This window comes from Apis florea, unplaced genomic scaffold (assembly GCF_048593485.1).
Source record: "Apis florea isolate Af1SG1 unplaced genomic scaffold, ASM4859348v1 contig_3745_pilon, whole genome shotgun sequence".
Taxonomy (NCBI): Eukaryota; Metazoa; Arthropoda; class Insecta; order Hymenoptera; family Apidae; genus Apis; species Apis florea.
The window spans coordinates 1,042-14,901 of record NW_028256831.1 but is presented as its reverse complement, the minus strand read 5'-3'; the positions used below and the strand labels follow the sequence as shown (position 1 = coordinate 14,901).

General features: G+C 20.7%; 4 protein-coding genes across 17 annotated transcripts; 2 read left to right on the top strand and 2 right to left on the bottom strand.

The window, feature by feature from the left end:
* The first annotated feature begins 1 nt into the window (after nt 1).
* On the top strand, nt 2-3,397 carry LOC100867630 (asparagine synthetase domain-containing protein 1). 8 transcript variants are annotated; one of them, XR_015294306.1, is made up of 8 exons: nt 2-105; nt 619-712; nt 803-1,003; nt 1,083-2,006; nt 2,106-2,232; nt 2,290-2,518; nt 2,595-2,762; nt 2,841-3,397. XR_015294306.1 is itself a non-coding variant. In XM_086914796.1 (8 exons), exons 2-7 carry the CDS (start codon nt 659-661, stop codon nt 2,753-2,755), a joined length of 1,710 nt encoding a protein of 569 aa, XP_086770922.1. In that variant the 5' UTR covers nt 2-105; nt 619-658; the 3' UTR covers nt 2,756-2,762; nt 2,841-3,397. The 8 variants fall into 8 exon arrangements, 4 of the variants coding, with proteins under 4 accessions (XP_086770922.1, XP_086770923.1, XP_086770920.1 ...); XM_086914796.1 differs by having other exon boundaries at nt 2,581-2,762; XR_015294307.1 differs by having other exon boundaries at nt 1,197-2,006; nt 2,106-2,518.
* Nucleotides 2,630-7,018, top strand: tub (interleukin 1 receptor associated kinase 4 tube). 5 transcript variants are annotated; one of them, XM_086914801.1, is made up of 4 exons: nt 2,630-2,762; nt 5,007-5,180; nt 5,270-5,436; nt 5,512-7,018. In XM_086914801.1, the coding sequence occupies exons 2-4, from the start codon at nt 5,008-5,010 to the stop codon at nt 6,147-6,149; spliced, it is 978 nt and encodes a 325-aa protein (XP_086770927.1). In that variant the 5' UTR covers nt 2,630-2,762; nt 5,007; the 3' UTR covers nt 6,150-7,018. The 5 variants fall into 5 exon arrangements, with proteins under 5 accessions (XP_086770927.1, XP_086770929.1, XP_086770926.1 ...); XM_086914803.1 differs by lacking the exon at nt 2,630-2,762 and adding an exon at nt 4,366-4,559; XM_086914800.1 differs by lacking the exon at nt 2,630-2,762 and adding an exon at nt 4,369-4,535.
* On the bottom strand, nt 6,151-9,168 carry Rbsn-5 (Rabenosyn-5). Of its 2 annotated transcripts, XM_086914798.1 has the most exons (8): nt 9,074-9,168; nt 8,882-9,010; nt 8,609-8,734; nt 8,260-8,400; nt 8,036-8,197; nt 7,562-7,913; nt 7,058-7,445; nt 6,151-6,979 (listed from the first exon to the last, which is right to left on the bottom strand). In XM_086914798.1, exons 1-8 carry the CDS (start codon nt 9,078-9,080, stop codon nt 6,752-6,754), a joined length of 1,533 nt encoding a protein of 510 aa, XP_086770924.1. In that variant the 5' UTR covers nt 9,081-9,168; the 3' UTR covers nt 6,151-6,751. The 2 variants fall into 2 exon arrangements, with proteins under 2 accessions (XP_086770924.1, XP_003698279.1); XM_003698231.4 differs by having other exon boundaries at nt 8,882-9,150.
* A 278-nt stretch (nt 9,169-9,446) lies between these two features.
* LOC100869247 (ADP-ribosylhydrolase ARH3) lies at nt 9,447-12,582 on the bottom strand. Of its 2 annotated transcripts, XM_031919686.2 has the most exons (7): nt 11,746-12,582; nt 11,320-11,518; nt 11,067-11,224; nt 10,771-10,989; nt 10,570-10,682; nt 10,251-10,479; nt 9,447-9,690 (listed from the first exon to the last, which is right to left on the bottom strand). In XM_031919686.2, exons 2-7 carry the CDS (start codon nt 11,489-11,491, stop codon nt 9,523-9,525), a joined length of 1,059 nt encoding a protein of 352 aa, XP_031775546.2. In that variant the 5' UTR covers nt 11,492-11,518; nt 11,746-12,582; the 3' UTR covers nt 9,447-9,522. The 2 variants fall into 2 exon arrangements, with proteins under 2 accessions (XP_031775546.2, XP_003698280.2); XM_003698232.4 differs by lacking the exon at nt 11,746-12,582 and having other exon boundaries at nt 11,320-11,728.
* Nucleotides 12,583-13,860: the final 1,278 nt, after the last annotated feature.

The window sequence follows — 13,860 nt, the reverse complement described above, 5'->3', positions numbered from 1 at the left end:
TATTTAATTCTTGAATTTAAATTATTGTTACTTGTCAGATTATTTTTAACAATATGGCGAAAATTCAGCGTAGAAAAATAAAGCATAGTTAAAGCATAGTTAAATGTATGTTTACTTTATAAATTTTATTTCGCTTTTAACTGCATGTATATTAAAACATATAAATGCAAAAAAATTTTTGAAATATTTGTGAAAATGCTAAAAATTATTTCATAAGTTTAAAAATATTATTTCATAAGTTTTTATGTGAACATCTAGATTTTATAAAATTCTTTTATATTATATATATATTGTATAATTATATATATATATATAATTATATTTAAATAAAATAAAAGTAAAGTATAAATAAAATCTTATTATATAAGTATTACATCAATGTTTTTGATATAATACTTATGTAATACTTATAAATTTGAAAAAATTTATGTTATGTAATTAATATAGTTATTCAATAATTTTATCGCTATTTTATCGCTTAGTCATTGATTACTGTTATTGGAAATTAATAAGAAATCTAAGAAATGTTTCTTATATTCATTAAAAAATGAAGTTTTATGATATTATATGTTATTATAACTTTCTATTATAAAATATTTATTAATTATTTATTTATAGCATAATTATACATCGAGGTTATGTTTATATCGATACAACAATGTGCGGAATATTCTGTAACATTTCACGAAATCATGCAAAAGTTTCACATGAGGTATTATTATAATGCATGAATATAAATTCTTATCAATTATTATTATAATATCTTATCAATTATAAAATCATTTAATTGTTTTTGTTTCAGTGGGAAGCTTGTAAAAATTTATTAAATGCTCGTGGTCCTGATAGAATAATTGAAAAAGCTGAAAATTTAACGCCCAATTGGTTTGGACACTTTGTTGCTTCTATATTATGGATGCAAGGTTCTAATTTGATTGAACAACCTGCCATAGATTGTAATGGTAATATTCTTCTTTGGAATGGAGATATATTTTTTGGAAACTTGGTAAATATTATATATTATGCAATTACTAATTACTGTAATTATTTAATGCATTCGCATTGAATGATCATATTCATTTTAGGCTCAAGATAATACATGTGACACTAATATATTACTAAATACTTTACAATTATCTTCAAATATATTATCAGTATTTAAAGAAATCCAAGGTCCATATAGTTTTATATATTTTCAGAAAACCAATAATCTTTTATATTTTGGAAGAGATATTATAGGAAGACACAGTTTACTTTTAAAAGTAAACACTGATGAAAATATTTTAACTTTGACATCTGTTGCTAGTAAACAGATAAATAAAATTATAGAGATTCCTGCAATTGGAATTTTTGTTATGAATTTAACTAATTTAAGAGTAAATCTTGCATGTTATCCATGGAAAGAACCAGATTTACGATTTACAGATATTATTGAAACATTAGAAACACATTTGGGTGTAGACATTGATATTAAAAAAACTATACTAAAATCAGATGGATTGACATGTCTACATTTACATCCTCATATTAAAGATTTGGAATATTTAGAAAATAGCCCTTATTTAGAGAATTTTTGTAAAATATTAGAATATTTATTAAAAAATGAAGATATTCATAAAAGAGTTGAGCATTTATTGCAACTTCTTTACAAAGCTGTAGAAGTTAGAATAAAAAAACAGCCAAAATTTTGTAAAACATGTATTAAATTAGTTTTAAACAAAGAAAATATTATATGCAATCATTCAAAAATAGGTATACTATTTTCTGGAGGCTTGGATTCTGCTATTTTAACATTAATTGCTGATAAATACATATCGCAAAATGAACCTATTGATTTAATTAATGTTGCATTCGAAAAATTGATTAATACTTCTAAAACATCTAACAATGGAAATAATGAAAAAAAAGATATGGAGAACCAATATGATGTTCCAGATAGAAAAACTGGAAAACAAACATTTTTAGAACTTACAAAAATTTGCCCAAAACGAAAATGGAATTTTATAGAAGTATATATATATATGTATACATATAAAACAAAATATATTTTTATAAAAATTTTTTATGTATGAAAAATATTTCGATAATTAATGTAATAATACTTTTAGGTAAATGTCAGCCAGGCAGAATTACAAAAGTATCGTTCATCGCATATTTGTAATTTATTATATCCACTATGTACTATATTGGATGAAAGTTTAGGTTGTGCTGTTTGGTTTGCAAGTCGCGCAAAAGGTATAATCCATTCGGGTACTGATATTTATGAATCCCCATGTAGAGTACTTCTCTTAGGTATGGGTGCAGATGAATTATTCGGTGGATATATGAGACACAGAACAATATTAAGACATAAAGGTTGGGATGCTTTAACTCAAGAATTAAATATTGAGTTAGCTAGAATTTCCGAAAGAAATTTAGGTCGTGATGATCGTATTGTATCAGATCATGGAAGACAATCTAGGTTACCATATTTAGATGAAAATATAGTAGAATATGTTCAAAAATTAAAACCTTGGGAAAGGTAAATTGATTAAATAAAATGATAACAATACAAAGTAAAATTAAATTATTATTTAATTTTAGATGTTATCCAACAGATAAAATGCCATCAGGCTTAGGAGACAAATTACTTTTACGTTTGGTAGCATATAAACTTGGTTTCCGAAACACTGCTAATTTTCCTAAGAGAGCTTTCCAATTTGGATCTCGAATTGCTAATGGCAAGGAAAATGCTAAAGATATATCATATCGTTTATAAAATAATGGTATATATAATTTTATTTTAATATAATTAAATACAATTTTAAATAGCAAATTATATAAAATTATTTAAAATATTTTAGATATTATTTAACATGAAATGAATATTAAAAGATTTATACTCTAATATTATTAAAACTGAAATTATTAATATATAATTATCATTGAATATTTGTATGAGTATTCAAAAAATAGAATAGGAGAAACCAAGAAAACAAAAATACATGGGTTTTATATGTTTTATACTCTATTATATGTATTGTTAAGTATCTCATGTTTTATTTCTAATTTTATGTGAGATAATTAACAAATAATTACATATTTTATTTAGGTTTTTATATATATAATATATAATATATATATATTTTTTAATATAATTTTTTAATATAATATATTTTTCAATTATATTTTTTTGAATTTAAAATTTACTATAAAATTATATGCATTTTTAACAAATTTGATATTTTATATTATATGTTTTATATTATATTGTATATATGTTAGAACTTTTGTATTTTTTATGTTTAAATTTAACATATATTTATATTTTATAAAAATACTATTTTTTTAATAAATTTTTTATACTGATTTTTTTATAAAATAAAATATATCAATAATAAATTTTCTATTCAATATTTAATATATTCACTTTCTTATAAAAAATGTCCTTTAATTATAGTATAAATCTGTTTCACTGATGAATTCAAAATATATGAAAACATTAAAAAAAGTTATATAAACATATGGCTTATTTAATCATATTTTCAATTTATAATAAATTTTATCTTAAAATAATTTTACCGAAAGATGGAAATAATTAATTTTATCTATTTGTTAATAAAACTGCGATAGCAGGACTTTAAACGAACTCTAGAACAAGATTTGCTTCAAAACTAATTCAAATAAATATTTCAGTCTAACTAATTTTGATTTAAAAGTAATAAAAAAAGAAAAAATTAATTAAGAAAAAAATAATACGACAGAATTACTGTTAAGTATGTGATATTAAATGTCATAACTTTCATTATCATTATATATCAAATTCAATACCAAATAATGATAACAAAAATTATGCTATTTAATATCGAAATGATTATAAAAATCATAATTTATTATCGAAAATAGTATGACTTGAAAATAATAATTCTAGAATTATAATGCATAGAAATATGACACTAATCCAACATGAAATTAATTACCGTGAGAAAATAATTAAAATTTCAAATAATTGTTTTAAATGATAATTTTATTTAAAATGTTAGAATAATATTTATCATTTATTCATAGCTATTATAATTGATCCATTTTTTATATTCTTTGTATATTATATTTCTTTATATAATTATTTGGCATGATTATTCGTGAATATTTAATGTTTTGAATAATAAATTATTGAAAAATTAAAGTAATTTTATTTTTAATTTCAATCGTCAAAATTTTATCCATCTCTGGTGTAAAAAGTAGAAAATAATAAAAGGAAACAAATTGTAAAAATTTGATAGGATTTATATACAATATTTATATTGTTTTTTCATACAACATGATGACATGATACTATCTATTTGCTATTTCATAGTATGGCATGATACGTCTTTTTATCAAGTAGATGGCATTATTAAAATTTTTTAATTTGTTTCCCTTCTATAACTGTCAAACTCTATGTGCATAGTCCTTTAATAATATTGCTGATTTTATTTCCTTGCGGTTTTCTTATTGCTATTTTATTACATTAATAGTTGTTTTGTTTTAGTATCTAACAATTCTTAACGAAAAAGTTTGTACGGAAAGATTTTGAACAATTTGTATATATTTATTTCATTTATTATGTTACTTAAACCATATTTTATATATATATATATACATATCATATAATTATATATATATATATGATATATTTAAATATCATTGTTTTAATATTAATTAATATTGTTTTAATTTTTAATTTATCCAATTTCTATTAATAGTGATTATAAATAATGCGCAATATTTGTAAATTCAATATTAATTATTAAAAAAACAATGAGGAATAATATGAATTCGAATTTATTATTTATTTAATATATTATATATTATATAATTTATATAATTATATGATTAAACGTATTTGAAAATATAAAATTAATAATATTGGAAAGTTAAAATTTATTTTCTTAGTTTATTGCACAAATAATATACATTTATTATTTTATTATTATTAATTTTTATTTATATTTTATAAAAATATTTAATATGATTTTTTATGAAAATAGTATGATGTCACAAAGTACAATTTACTTAGACACAGAATTACGAAAAATAAGACCAGCAGAATTATATATACTTTCACAAATATTAAATATATCAGATTCATGGAAAAAATTAATGGCAATTATACCAAAAGATGACATGTCTAATCTTCCAAAATTTAATTCTGAACATTTTAGGTATAATATTTTATTGTGTATAATAATTATATATATAATTATATATAATTAGTAAATTTATATTCATTTATTATTATTTAAATTTGCAGTATGATTGAACAAGCTGCAAATCATCAAAGAAGTGCAGCAGAAATATTTTTATCAGAATGGGGCACAATGGGTAAAAAAAGACCAACATTAAGTGTTTTATTGAATTTTTTAATAAAAGCAGAATTATTTAGAGCAGCTGATTATGTAGCTAAAGATTTATTAAATGGTACAATGAAAAAAAATATTGTTATAAGTAATTATATTATTATAATCTAATTAAATAACTTTTTTCTTTTGATAGTAAAAGTTCCTGAACGACCAAAATATGGACCAGCAACACCTATAGATATTTCGGAAGAAATGAAATTATTAGAAGAAAAAGAGAAACTTGAAAATCTTAATTTCAATGAATCTTTGATATTTAAATTACCTTCTCAAGATGTTAATAATAAAACAATTAATTCTAAAGCAATGAATGACAGTTCTTTGGAAAGAAATATACAATTAACAAAATTGATTTCTTCAAAAGAAAAATATAATGATGAACAGTTAAAAAATAAAAAAACATTAAATACACAAATGTTTGATTTAATGAAATTTAGTCTTGAACAAAATAAAGAGGAATGTAAAAAGCAAGAACAAATATTTAAACAAAAAGAAATGTTGTCTCATGAGCTACCTGTGTTTTTAAATGAATTTAAACAAACTATAGAACAAACGAAATTATATCAAGAAGTATTATCAGAGGAACTTCCAATTTTTGTGAAGAATAGTACAATTGCATTAAATCAAAATTTATCAAATTACCATATAGATAATTCGATGAATTTATCCAATCTGAATATTAATAAAAATGAAATAATTACCACTGAATTACCTCAATGTGTTGTTGAATTTCGTGTAAATAATGAATTTAATTCAAATAATAAGAACAATTGAGTTTGCAAAAATTACAATTATATTCTATTGAATAATATTATAAATCATACATCATTAAATGATAACAATATAATATGAAGATGATAAGTATAGACATACTTTTAAAATATAAGAAATAATATATTTTTTAAAGGAACATAGTATATATTTTATATACGTTTAAAAAAATTTTAACTTAAGTAAATAAAATATTTTTAATATAAAATATTATATATATAATTATAAATTAACTTAATCTATAATAATATATAATATATAATCTAAAATAACTTAATCTACAATATATACAAATAAATATATTTTCTTTATATATAATATAATTTATCTTTATATAAATATATTGAAAACCATATATATTTTTTCATATTAATATGCACACAACATAATAATAATTTAATATTAAATATATATATTATAAAATATTATGTAATTAAATTCGAAAATGCAAAGATATCTTAAAGTATACATCATATTGTGCAATATATGAAATGGACTTACTGATATATAAAACTTGCAATACAATAGAAAGATTGATTAAGTCTTATTTAAAATTGATAAGAAATATAAGATTATCTAATAAAAAATGAAGATATGTCTATATTTTATCCATCGCTATTATTACTTTGCTTCATTGTGAAATAAGCGCTTTGAAGTTCTTTGAGATTGTTTTCTAATGTTGCAACCTCATCATATCTGCAATCAGCTCTAGCTTGTTTAATGTATGCACGTAAATTACTCATTTGCTCAATTATTGGATCCATAGAAGAAGGCATTATAGGAGTAACACTAGAAGGACCCCATCCTTGTGATTGATTTAATACTATATTCGGCTGTAAAATTGATAAAATTAAATTAAATATAGAAATTTACTTCTTTCTTTTTTTACATATTTAGAAAATTAATGTCACCTGATTTTCTTTCACAATTGGTCGAATTTCAAGATTCCATGTTTCTTTTTTTCGTTGCTCTTTGGATTTTTCTCTTTGTTCTTCTTCCAATTGTCTTTCATATGCAATTCTAGCTTCTAAACGTTTTTGTCGTTCCTTTTGTAATTCCGCATATTTCTCTTTTGAAGGTAATGCTTGCACAGTCAATAATTCTTCTTTTAAAAAAATCACTGCTGATACTCTAACCATGTGATGTAATCGAAGTTCTTGATCTTGTGGAGGGTTTTCCACACATCTCGTTCCGAGTACTGAAATTCTTTTGCTAATTAAATCTATACTCTCGCCTAATTTTGCAATCTTAATTCTTAAAGCTTGTGCATCTTCTAAATTATATGTAGATTCTCCCTCACTGAAAAACATATCTCTTAACTTCGTACGAGTAATTTTGAGCTAGGAATAATATAAAATTGTAAGCAAATATTACAGTATTACAAATATCCATTTTATAATAATTAGATCACGTACTTTAAAGATTCCCACATTTTGTTGTACATTTTTACATATTGTGAAGCTTCTTTCATATATGCTCTCATTTTTTCATAAAATTGGCATACTATTGGTTTATCAAAATGTTTTGCTTTTTGTTTTTCTCTTGCATCAAGTAAATTTGCACAGTGGGTACAAATTCTAAATTGCTGCTCGCTGCCTGCTGAATCATTAACCAATGATAATACACTATTTAAACTACCACTGGATGGTGATCTGGCTAATTTTGTAAGACCAATTCCCGCGCGTACTATACGTTCCGAAATTGGTCGTTCAGAAGTAGGAGATACTGCTGAATCATCTTGTACAGATACAGGGCTTGTCATTTTTCCTATAAATAAATAATTAGTATATATTAAAAAATAATATATATTAATGTACAATTTATTAATCATCAATATATTAAAAAATATATTTCTTAATATATTTTAAAACAATTTTAAAACTACTAACTTGCATCTTGTAATGATAGAAATATTGTACAATTGTGACACATAACAGCTCCACAAAGTCTACAATGATGTTTTCTTCTTGCAACATGAAAGCTTTTTGCACAAGTAGGACATAATTTTACATCTTTTTCATCTATCCATGGCACAATAGTGCGTTCATGAACTATTGTAAAGAAAAATTTAATTATTTTTTTTTTATGTTCATAAAAAAAATTAGAATTTTACCTTTTCTATCAACTGGATCAGATGGTAAATTATTTAATAATTTATCTAATCTTATAAGAAGTTTATTTGTTTCTGTAGAATATCGTTCCATTCTAGCATTTCTTATTTCTTTAAAATATTTTGTATGTGATGTGATTACACCTGAAAATTTTTAATCTATAATATATTTTATAGAATTATTTTTTTTAGTAATAGATTTATAATTCATTTTGAATTTTTAAAAATTTTTATTAATTTTTTTTTAAAATATTTTAAATTAATCTATCATTTTCTTCAATTTATTATTAATATAAATTTTTTATTTTTTGAGATAAAACTATTTTAATAATTTTACAATATAAATCAATACCTATCTCTTGAGATTCCCAATTAAGTTCTGGACTATACTGTCTAGTAGTTGATGGTATATTATTTGCAAAAGAATCTGATATTTCATCTTGTTTTAGAATCTTTTTCTTAGCTTTGCCAAAAAGATCTAGAAAAATAGAATGCTTTGAATTATTTTATTACATAAGTTGACACACTCACGTTTGTAAAATTCATAAAATATTTGCAATCTTTAATTCTAATAAATTAGTAAAATTTTAATTAAGCAATAATATATATTATTAATTATACATACCTTTAAGCGATTTTAAAATTTCAGGATCATCATTATGAAAATCTTCAAAATGTTTTGTTAATTGATTAGGTGTTTTGAAATCTGTCATACATATTGGACAAATAAATCCTTCTAATACTTCTTCGTTACCTGCCATTGTAAAATTTAATATTCACTATCTTTTTTGTAATTTTTTTCTATTTCATATATTACCATTCATAGAATTGGTAAATCATTTGTAGGCGTTTTTTCGAATTGTAGACGAACATTTTTCTAAGCCGCCATATTAAATTCTATCAGCTGATAGAAATGTCAATTTTCTGTTATGTATTCAAATTAATAAAAGATATATATTTTTTTAAATTAATCATTTGATCTATTTTATGCATAAAATTAGTTTATTTAAAAATAATTAATTTATCAATCAAAATTTGATTTTTAAATTATTTTTTATTATTTAGAAAGTTGATTATTATTTACTTATTTTTAAAGAAAAATAAAATTATTTAAAATTTTATAAATAATTTATAATAAATAATACAGTAATTGTATAATTAATAATAATAATTTTAATTATAATTTATAATTTATATTTCCATAAAGTTTTTATTCATAAATAAAACATTTTATATACATTTAATTATATAAATAATAAAAAACTTTTATTGCTTTACTGATATTTCAAATAATTTATCTCCTAAAACTTTAAATTCTTCCGAAGCTTCGCAATGTTGTAAAAGATTGTTACTAATTTTTTCTTCTCCATAAAATGCACCAGCAATAGCTCCAGTCATACTACCGATAGTGTCTGTATCACCACCTAAACTAATCTAAAAAAAATTTTTTTTTTTTATAATAATAACTTTTAACTATAAACAATTATTCATCATAACATTAATCAATATTAATCATAACATATTTCAGATATATATATATATATATATATATATATATATATATATATATATATATATGATGGTTTACCAGATATTACCACTTCAATTTTCATTATCATTATTATCCAGTAGTAGCAAAAAATATTTAATTGGAATTTTTCAGGAAGGGTTTCATATTCTGATTTTAATTTTTTTATAAATGGATATGTAGAGGACACATGAAAATTATTAATGTTTTTTTTAAATGAGATCATATTTTTTTATTGCACCAGTTGATATAATTTGATGTTCTCTTCAAAAAAGTATTATTTTGGATCTATTTAGATCCAAAAATCATTAGTTTCTTTAAGTTAAAAGATATTTTAATTTAAAGTTTATAAAATTTATTTAAAAGATATAAAGCAATATTCTATTATTCATTCACTATCTTTCATATGATAAATTTTATAAATATTAATATTATTTCTTAAAATAATTTATAATGATATACTTACAGCATACTGAATTGCTCTTCTAAAAGGATTTTCTGTCTGTATACCTATAATTGGTTTTTGTGCTCTTAAAAAACAAAATATTGCAGTAGGTACGGAATATAAAGCAGCAACACTATTCCCCAATTTTTGTATAACTTTTTCATCATGTGGACCTTCACTATTTTCTGATATTAATGACTTTATTATACCTAATTGTATTTTATATGGTTGTGGTTCTGACAAACCTAAGCTATGAAAAATAAGCATTATAAATAATATCAAAATAATATCATAATAATAATATCATAATAATATCAAAAATTATATTATATAATCATACCCTTCCTCATCTTTTTCTATTTGATCCATTTTATTAATCAAATCGTCAATAAAATTTATTATATTTAATTCTTCATTAGGGTTTAAATGGAGACTTTGATAAATTGCTGTTGCCTAAAATATAATAAAAATTAATTAAAAAAAATTATATATAATAAATAGTTTAAATATTTATTAGTTAAAATATTTTATGAATAATTACTTGTAAAATAGCACCATCTATTCCGATTTTATGTGTATGAGTAATTTGAGTTATTTTTTTAACTGTATCTAAAAGTTTATCATAATTTTGATAGGAAAATAGTGCAATAGGTGCAATTCTCATTGCTCCACCATTTCCCCATGAACCTTGACCATTAAATTGTTCTTTGGCTGGACTTTCAATGTCTGTAAATTTGTTACCCCGTAATTTTTGAAATACCTTTAAAAAAATATGAATCTTAAAAAATTAATTTTTTATGTTAAGATTAAACAAATATAATATATTTGATATCATACTGTTACAACACCCATTCCATAGCCTCGATTTGGTTCTTCATAATAACTTTTAACAAATCTTTTTGCAACATCAATAATATCTAATTCCTTTTGTTCAACCAAAGATTTAGCCAAGGAATAAGTCATAGCAGAATCATCTGTAAACTGCATGACAGGTGCTATAAAGTTAAAAATAATTTATATCAAAATCACAGATAAAAATCACAAAAAAATATCCATATTGAATATACTTCATATATTATTTATATAGTACCTTTGAATATTGGTCCTTCCAATTTATCAAATGATTTTTGTAAAACTAATTTTGTACCACATGTCAACTGACCCTCATTATCATAAGGACTACCAGTGCAATCACCAATTAGAGCACCAAGCATTGAACCACGAAATTTACTTCTTAATAATGATAGATCCATCTTAGCCATAACCTTCTTACACTACAAATCCTTTGACTAGATTGATAAAATTGCAAATATTTTAATGTAGAAAGATTTAATACAATGTTAAATCAATATTAGAACAAGGATTATATTAGAAATATTTAAATTAATTAAATAAATAATAATAAAAATAAAATACACAAATATAATAAGAATAATGTATTTATTATAATAGCTCATAAGTGATTATATATAATACATACTAAGTTATAACATATAAGTAATAAATTATTACTTACTGGCAAAATAAGATGTTTCTACTTGTAAATTTATGATAAAAATTCATATTAAATAATAAACATTCTTGTCACATATAAAATTTTTTTTAGAACAATATTTTTTAATAAATAAAAAAAGATAAAATATTATTTCTAAAATTAAAATTAAATTTAAAAATAAATTATAATATTTTAAATAATTATATTATATTAATAAATTAATAAAGTATTAATATAATATAGAAAATTAAAATATTAAAATATATATTTTAAAATATTTTTTTAGAGTTTAGCATAAATTTATATTATACATTATGATATTTTTGTATTATATATGATCATTATTGGTTCAGAAAATATATCAATATAGAAAACGATTGTAGCATTAATAGTAATTGGAATTAAAATCTGATTTATTATAAAAATTATAAATAAATTATCAATCAAAATATTTTATGATGAAAGAAGAATAGAAATTTATATTTCTCAATTTCATCATTCTGATAATGTAGATCGTTAAGAAACAATTAATTTAATAATAATTCTGAGCATATATGTAATTTTTTGTTGGTTTTGTTTTTCAATCTTCTTTTCAGTTTAACATTTGTATTAAATTCTTTCATTATGTTTCAATAATTTTTATATATTTTATGTTGACTTCTGTTTTATATTATCTTTCCCAAATTTAATTAATTTTTATTTTTCGATATCATGTTTTAATTTTTCTAATTTGAATAATTTTTTTGTATTAAATTAAATGTAATAATCTATTTTCATTATGAAAATTTATTATGTCTTTACAAAATTTCGATATATATAATTAAATTTACAATTGAAGTATGTTGTTATATATATTTCAATTTTCGCGCAACAAATGAATAGCAAATCATATCATTTTAACCAATCAAAAAGACGTTAAGATATAGCGGCAAAACTTTATGCGCATTACAGTGCGCATGTCATTAATCTACGATTGAAAATTATGCTGACAAGTTGCGTTTCATCGACGAAAATGAAAAATTACATAAAATTTTTATTAATAGAGTATTATATTATACTTATTAAACTTTATTTAATTAATACACATTTGTTTAATCATTATTATATGAAAATTAAACGTTTTTATAACAAATTATCGTTTGATTGAAACTTTAAGGACAAAATAGTTTGAAATAATATTGAAATTGAAATAATAGTTTCGTTACATATCATAACAAGAGATAATTTTTTCTGATAATTTTTAAACAAATATGGTAAGATTTTATTTATTTTAACAGAAAGTAATATATTATTTTAACAGAAAGTTACATAATAATAATATATAATATATATAATACAATTTTTTTATTTTTTTATTTACATAGAAATGGATTCATACATACATATATATTCTCATAAACATATTTTCTAAATGTTATTTGTACATTCAATTTGTGATGTTATTTTTATTGTGTATTTGTGTGATTTGTTTTTTATGCTTGAAACTTGAAATCTTGAAAACATTTTTTATAAGAACATTTCCAGATAATTGATGATTCGTATTCATATTATGTTCGATACGTTTCGATTTGCCTGTTATTTCCTTTCCAATTAATAATTTGATACATCGCGGGTGATCATTTTATTATCGAAACTCGTGACGATTAGATGTCTCACTTGAAATGTATGATTCTATTTTGTAATAATTCTATTTAATAATTATTTTTTTATTTTTTATACCAATATTTCAATAATAATGTTATTATAATATATAATGTTATTATAATAATTTATTGTAATAATTTACTAAATATAATAATAATTGATAATTCTTCTAAAAATAATTTATTTTTTTTTTATTTATTTATTTGATCATTACAATTACCACTAACTAAAATTTTTAAACTAGATTTTTTTGAATTAGCTTATTATTTTATTTTGATACGATTAATTTAATTTTATATAATTTTTATATTTATTTTAAAGATTTAATAACTTTTTTTCAAATAAATAACTGATTGTAAATTAAATCTAATTACTTTAGGATTTTTTACATTAAGATATGATAACAATTCATATTTTATTAATTTATGATTCTTTATATATATATCTTTATATTATATAACAGTTAACTTTTATCTTATATTCTTTTTTATG